The following is an 8,085-nucleotide window of genomic DNA, read 5'->3' on the forward strand; positions in this document are numbered from 1 at the left end:
GCTTTCTTTTTCTTCTTATCACAACCATTGCAGTGATAAGCAATAGGAAAGACAGCTTTATAACGCCTGCAGCTGGCTCAAAATGCAGTGAGACTCTTTACTGCTACAGAGAACAGTGAACAGACCTCCCCTGTACTAGCCTGGGGAGTGCAGAATTCATTCAAGATTATTTTATTTGTTTTAAAAGCACTGTATGGACTGCCACCAGGTTTTTTCTCTGAACTCCGCATCCTCTTTTCCACCTCCAGACCCCTGAGATCAGCCGACCAATCACTGCTCTTTATTCAACTCTCTCAGTTCAAACTCACTGCTGTTGTGTTGGTTTTAACACAGAATTATTTACTTATTGATCATCATTTCTGGGATTTTATTTGATTGTAATCTTCAGTCTAATAGTTTAATATATATTTAATCACCGTGTGCTGTTTTTAAATATGCTATTAACAATCTTTTATGAAAAAACTCCCAGAAGGTTGTCTTTGATCAGAACATTTCAGATGGAGAGAAAAAAGATCAAACATTAACAAATAAATCTATTGAGATCTATTTGGTAAAAATATGAGCGGACCAGGGGCGATGCAGTATTTTCCTCTCATCTCTGAATGTGTCTGTGTCTGTAGTTATTCAGTAGCAGCCTAATATTATCTCAGCCAGCAGTCGTAGCTCCCTAATAAATGTGAAAGATGAGGATAAATGAATGTGTAGGCCTAAATAAATGAAGTCACACCTACCCACCCACCACTGTCAGCTTCCTTAAATAACAGAAAGGTTTTTCCAACCACACCATACTCCGGTTGCAATTCCCCGGGATCTGCAGCAGTATCAGGTGCGGCTCCATCATTCGCTGCGGGGCTTCAGGGGCGGAGTCTGTGCAGCCAGGTCACGCCCCCTGCACTATAGCGCCTGGTCCTCAGAACAAAATACTGAGGAGCGCACAGCCCGTCCGTCACCGCACTGCACTGCGAGAAAAATATGATCCCGAGAAGAGCGACTCCTGCGCTTCAACACTTAACACAACAATTTCCCTGCCAATAATTCCAATCACAATCACAGACCATCGTTGAGTGTGGTCCTCGTTGAACTCTTTTCCTCTCCGTTCCCCCTCTCTCTCTCTCTTTATTCTGCGCTGGATCTTTCGTGCCAGAAAATGTGTGTGGAGAGCGATGGATGCGAGATTGAAGGCTGCAGCAGTTCGGATGAGGTGCGCACGCTGTCGGGCAGCATGAGTCCTGCGCTGAAATCCAGCCCGGACCTTCACCCGTGCAAACCGGGGCAGAAATTCCGCGCCGCGCTGCTCAGATGCCGCTCACCGGCTGCTGCCGCCGGGATCCTCAGTTTTGGGAACGTCCTCAATTACATGGATAGATACACTGTGGCCGGTAAGAGACCTGACTTCTCCCTTTCTTTAAGAGCTGTATCACAATGTGTTTAATTTAAGTTATTTATGTGAGTCGGCCCAGAGTGTGGAGTGGAGTGATTGTGTGCGCTAATTGCCTGTGAGCTGTCTTGTAGAGCAGCCAGCACACCTCAGCTGAGACGGGCGGAACAATGGGCTTGCCCAGGCGCAGTGGACAATCTGCTCAAGCCACAAGGCTGTTAGGTGTTTCCATGGCTGTAGACTGTGTGTGCTGTGGTTCAACCAAGTGGATGTCTCTGCAATCACTCATGAAAATGCAGCAGAGTAATGTTTTTACCCGGGGCTGCGGATAATTGCAGATCGATCAATTAAGGCCATCAACTCTCCATCCACGAGTGTGCGCGTGTGTGTGTGTGTGTGTGTGTGTGTGTGTGTGTGTGTGTGTGTGTGTGTGTGTGTGTGTGTGTGCGTGCGTGCGGGCTTATCTGTCAGACCAGTTTCAGCGACTGCAAATGGAGAGAGAGCGTATCACTATGCAGAATCAGTCTTTAGTTCCTCGCCGTTTCTGGGAGCGATTCAGTCTCAGAGTAACATCTAATGGGTGTATTTGGTGCGGCAGCTCGTTGTGTGATGCTGTGAAGAGACCATGTGGTGTTCACCCCCTTAAGTGTCCGCATTTCCTCATTATAGCTGAACAGAACAACATTTCTTAAAGCTGAACACTGAGTACAGATGGAGATTAAGCTTGCATCTCGGAGTGTGTCAAGATGTGAAAAGTGCATTTGCATAATGAGCCGAGTAATGGAATTGGGAGATTATTGGATTGTGACTATGATGACAAATTCAAGATGCTAAAGTAAAAGTCAAGAGCAGAGTTCAGTCAGATAAAGACAAATTTTAAGAGGTTAATATTTTTTGTTAAGGAATAATACAATTATTAAAATAGTGCAGTGTGCATACTCACACCTCATCCAAGAAATGAGCTTTAGTTAGCCGAATTATTGTGAGTTCCTTGTAAAACAAGAATTATGTTGTTACAATTAATGTCATTTCAAAAAGTGTTGTATCAGACCAGTTAACACGTTATCCTCATATTATTTTCACTAGTACCTGGTTATAATTGGTTACTGGATTTTGATGTAGACTAGTTATCAGGGCTTGATAATCGGACTGTGGCACTTGAAGGGTTAAAATTATTGCTGCAGCATGGAGAATGGAGGGAAGCTTCATGGGGAGAGTAGGCTCCTCTATACAAAGAGATGCCTTCCTGGGTAAAGTGTAAGTTTCTATTGATACTCTTAATGACATACTTATGTGACATTCTCAATCTTCCTGGAAATCTTGTATTTTTTTAACTTCTTTGCTGCATAGTGAATAATTAACTGGCATTAAGATTTCTGAAATTGATAGGGGGGTAATCTCACTCTGTAGCCCATGGCAGAAAGAGGGAGTGGCTAATTCAAACAGAACAATGTGTACAGTTAATATCCACATGCCTTCGGCTCATCATCCTGCAGGATGTCCAGTTAGTCAGGGCCCTCAGGCACCTGAATGAAGGTTTTAGCTACTCAACCTGCAGCTAAGAATGTGTTGATGCGGCATATCTATCTAATCTTAGCATCTTCAAGCACCACTCAGTCACAGTAGATAGCTTGAAGAACCACATCCTCAGCCTCAGTCATGGATGCGTCAGTGTCCCTCTACTGTAGCGATTTGTACTCCCGTCTCCTCACAAGTCTGTGCTTTGATCAGAGGAAACCCCTCATTAAGGGGCTCAAAATCCACTCTATTCTTCTCTGTCCTCTCCATCATGATCCTGCCACTACAGTCTCTGTTTTATCTCTATGTCACTATATCTCACCAAATGCAAGGCAGAAAATCCTCTGCAAAGCCCTTAACTTGGCTGGTGCTTGCTGTGCTGTGACAGGATGAGTGACTGAAGAGAGATGAGGAGAAAGTGGAAAACAGGAGGAGGAGGAGGAATGGAGTGCAGGGCGAAGGGGTTGGGCAGGGGAGGGTGTTTGCAGCAGCCTGGGCTAAAACCCTTGTGGGGAGAGGCTGTGTACAGTGCATGTGGTGCAGGAGGTCCCTGCCACCTGAACACTGCTGGACTTTTCTGCATTATGCATGGGCAGCATGTGTGTCGGACCATCATAGAAGGAGGACCGGCAACCATGTGCATCCAACACAACTAACACATACAGCCTGATCTTCCAGTCTCCATCTCCTTCTGTCCCTCTTCAAGCGTGCCTCTCCTCGCTGTGTGCAGTAGTAATTGGGTGCTGGAAGCAGCGCATGTGTTGGTAGCACAGTGTTTTCTTCAAGTGTGTGAGGGAGTTTAACATAGAGCTATATGATATATCAATATAGCACAATATAGATATTTTGGGGGGTTTGATTATTATTAAATGGGACGTTGATTACATTGTTCTAAGTGAAGTTAAGTATCAGTTTGTCTACTTTCTGTTTCCACCTCTTTCATCTTGATGTACCATTAGGCTCCCATTAGTTCTCTGTCTCTTCTTTTTAATCATTCTGCCTGCCCGTCCTACAGCTCCTCTTTTTTCAGCAGCAGGTACCCAAAGCACATCCCAACTCATAGATCTTAATGTCAATTAGGCAAGCATAAGTGCACGCCCAAAGAAAGAACACACACGTTAGAAAAGACTCTCCCCACCATTTCAAGAAGGGCTGAATGAGAGAGGGGAGTTGTGAGGGGAGGGGCCAGTTGCTGCAGTGGCAGGCAGTCAGAGGGAAGTGGACGCAGAATGCAGGCTTGAGCCTGAGCGATGTCGTTCCCCCCGACGTCAAAAGGTCTTTGTACCAACGGCCATTACTGTAGTGTGTGCGGATCACTACAGCATTGTCACAGAGACAGAGGGTGACCATTCTAGACACCGGGGCTATTCTGCTGCACAACAATGACGGGAAAATTGCACCCACCAATGCACAGCGGTAGCGTCAAAGACTTAGATCCTTCTGTTGATCCCCAGTGTCAGAGGTGAAGCCACACACATACACACACATAAATAACCCTACAAACTGCAGTTTATGATTCAAGATAATGGTGAAAACCACAAAAGAAGAGAAGAGTCACAACGTCTTTTCGTTGTTTTGTTCTTGATCTGATTGATGCACCGCCAATATGTTTTTTACAAGACTTGAATGTTTAATGGCACCAGTATGTGAGTGGAAAACAAAGTAGTTGTATGAGACTTTAGCTGCTGCATATTGGAGGGAATGTTAAAGATCTCAGTATGGCACCAGAATGAGAGAAAAACCAGCTCAGTGTCGATTGTGTTATCCTCTAGATTTCTAACAGGGAGTTACTTTCAGTCTGGGAATGTCATTTTAATACATTTTCTGTAATAAATAAATTCATACATTTCCACTTTTCCATCCCTTAACGCACTCTTTCCGCCCCTTTTAAAACATACATCTGTTTCAATCTTGTAATGCGGTGTGTTCAACTAAGGCTCATCAGAGGGATACAGGCAGTTCAAGTTTCTGCAATTTCCATATTTCTATGTTATGGAGTTGGCAGCCAGGGATCTGGTTCTTGTCAGACACACTTATGGGCCAATTCCAAGTGCGAACAGGCACAGTTTCAGGGCTGCTGAAGAGAAGGAGGGTGTGAGAGACAGCAGTCAGCTACAAACTCTAGCCAGTGAACTGACTTTAGGTTCAGCTGTTCAGCTGGAGGGTCAGACCCGACCTGGAGTGCTCCTTCAGAAGCCTGTGCTTGTTTTAATGACTGTCTGTGATGCAGACAAGGAAGAAATGGGGGCGGGCATTTGAGGGTGCCCTGATGAGTTTGATAGCATACTTACTGTTCACTGCATTTCATTCTCAATAGAATATGAAGGGAAATAAGATCCGCCCGACCATACAAGAATAGATGGAGGCCGGAGCAGAGCTGGATGAGTTACGATGCTCCAGTTGGGTCACTAGTATATGGCCTTTGGAAGCAGCCATTTAAACCACAGCCACTTATATTTGCTTTCTAGAGTGCATTGGAGCTTTGAGATTTAGAAGGCCACTATGTTTAATTTAATTTAAGGTGGCTTTGAAACCTTAAATCCCGGTGTTGGTCTCTCTGTAGTCCCACAGCAGACAGTCCAAGCTCCTCGACAGCTTATCATAAAGAGGGGATTAAGTGTTTTTTCAGAGAATATGAGGATATGTGAGGCAGACACTCAGCACTTAAAGTTATTTGCTTGGTAAGTAAGTAAACCCTGATGTGTGTCAACTCGAGCCACCCCCCTGAGTGCACCCAGAGTTACCTCCTTCTCAGCCAGCAACAGAGCATTTTGGGGGGCACTGACTGCAGCCTAATCTGTGGCGAACAGAAATGTTGGGGAGCTGCAGATTAGTCCTTCTTGCAGGCACCTTAAGCTGAGTTGTCTCAGTCAAGCTGTCATTTCAGGAATACCAAAAACAGGGTCACATCCCATTGGACAAGTGCAGGACCCTTGCATGTGAGCTTTTGGCATCTACCATATAGACACAGATGACCGTGTGGTAATAATCCTCTTAAGTCAAGCTTCGACACACTGAAAGAAGAAACATGTAGCAATCTATCCAGTCTGACAGGCTATGCAGATGACCTCCTGTTAGCTTTGTCCAGTTCCTTTGTGACTACACATTATCACCGTCCACATAGACCATTCCTCTGCATTTCCTCATAAAGCAATCACAGTGAATGCTGAGCTCATTCTCTGTTTTCCTGTAAAGTGTTCCTCAGGGGTGGAAGTGCTCAAAACTGAATAAAGTGAACTACTTTCAGTTCCACTGAGTCTAGAAAAGAAGAGAAGTGATGATTGCATAGGTGTCTGTCGGAGACATTTGAGAAAAATCGAATTATACGCTTACACAAAAGCAGAAAATGTTGTCTCTGCGCAACAACCTCAAGTGTAGAATGTTGTATCTGCTGGCAGAAACACGTTGCCGCATATCTTCTCAGTAACATGAAGTGTTGCAGCAGAATATGTCAGGATTAGATTTACAGGAAGTGTCTCCTCACTACTAAACTGTGTGAGAGGCTGTGTGTGCCATGCTCTAACGTTTAGCTGTTGGTTGTTTCATCCTTCACTCTTCTCCCTATTTCGCCCTCTGTTGTTTTATAGTTTTCACATTAAAGGTCTCCAAACAACAGCAGAGGCTTTAAAAAGATGGAAGGGCCTCTAGTAATTTACTTTATAAGGTTGCTGCGTCTTTCTTAGCACGCTTTCCCCCTCTGATGTTGAGCTGTTTTGAATTAGACAAATTGCCCTGTGCACTATGAATGGTCTCTTGGAAAGACATCATCACTTCTGCACTTCGACACAGTGTATTTCAACATCTTTCAGAATCTTATATTTCACTGCTGACAGCAAAATATTGACACTATTCAACAGATGTTAAATGGAGTCATTAACAAATTCATGATATCCGACCAAGTGGACTTTTCCAGACTGGTTTCCCACAGATATCCCACTAATCTCTTTATGTCTATATCCTGGCGTGCCATTCCCACTGCTGTGAGAAAACAGTCTGTGTGTTCTTTAGGCTCCGATTTAGCCGACGTCTGTAATAGTAACCGATGGAATTAGAGTTTCTTCCTCTGCCAGTGCAGGCCCTTTCATGTGGCCACTCTAGATTTTACCATCAAGCAGACGCACTTCTCTTGCAGCAGCTTTCACCCCCGTGACCCCCCGCCTATGAACGCACCGCTTCACGGCTCTGCTGATGGTCACTTTGTTGTGACTCTTTGACTCTTTCCCTCTGTACAGTTGTTATTTTGGCATGGCCCCAACCTTGCATCCTACATCATTCATCACAGCTATGAGGCCATTACATGTGTTGCATTCTAGAGAGGATATTTTTATTCTGTGCTGCTCATGCTACAGACCAGAGGTGTTTAAATTGTGAGTCGAAAGAAGAGACGCGAGGTAAGGATACTGCGTGAGGCGAAGTGACAGGTGCATGGCAGTGTTCTAGAAACAGGAAAGTGGAGTTTCACACAAGAGACTGTCCGTGTCAGACGCGTTCTCACTTACCAAAAATACTTTTCTTTGGACTGGTTCGGGCAAGAGGTGGCTCTGGGTAAAGTGTGCAGGAGGCAGGATGCGATTCATAATTTGGTCATAAACAACCAAATCTTTTGCCTTTCCTAGGCTTTGTTTGAAAACTGAACATCCTAAATTTCAGGAATTACCCTTGTTCTTCAACCTTGGATGTTTGTTTTCTTCTGATAACATACAACACCATAACACAACACAGAGAATCTGTCACCGCCTCTCTGCAGTACGGAATCAATCATAAATCAATTGTTCTTTTTCACATTTTTACAGTACTTTTGTATATATTACTATTGTAAATGTGATTTTTTTATATTTATATATATAGTTATTTAGATATATGGTATGTATTGCTTTATATTTATGTTTTTCCAAATATATAGTATATTGTATGTATATATTGCTGTTATTTAATATGTTGTTTGTATAGCTGGAGTTTGCAACAAAAATAATTTCCCTCTGGGATTATTAAAGTATTTCTGATTCTGATTCTGAATCTGAAACGACATCAACAAGCCCACTCGCTCGCAGTGAATATTCCACACAATTAGTGGCTCTTTCACACATGGGCTCAGTCAGACATTACACAGACGCAGGGGCTGGGAAGCTAAAGTCCGTCTGATGTCCGATCTAACTGACTTGGACATTTGCGTTCTCACACAGCTACAC

At 43.9% G+C, this 8,085-nt stretch overlaps 1 protein-coding gene across 2 annotated transcripts in view; it reads left to right on the forward strand.

Annotated features, from left to right (window-relative positions):
• Window positions 1-940: 940 nt before the first annotated feature.
• The window catches only part of spns2 (SPNS lysolipid transporter 2, sphingosine-1-phosphate), a 67,986-nt gene continuing 60,841 nt past the window's right edge, over window positions 941-8,085 (forward strand). For both annotated transcript variants that reach the window (XM_083927679.1, XM_083927678.1), the window contains exon 1: window positions 941-1,379. In XM_083927679.1, the coding sequence (XP_083783805.1) occupies window positions 1,148-1,379 (232 nt within the window). In that variant the 5' untranslated portion in view covers window positions 941-1,147. The remainder of the gene's footprint in view (window positions 1,380-8,085) is intronic.

This window comes from Echiichthys vipera, assembly GCF_963691815.1.
Source record: "Echiichthys vipera genome assembly, chromosome: 14".
Classification (NCBI taxonomy): domain Eukaryota; kingdom Metazoa; phylum Chordata; class Actinopteri; order Perciformes; family Trachinidae; genus Echiichthys; species Echiichthys vipera.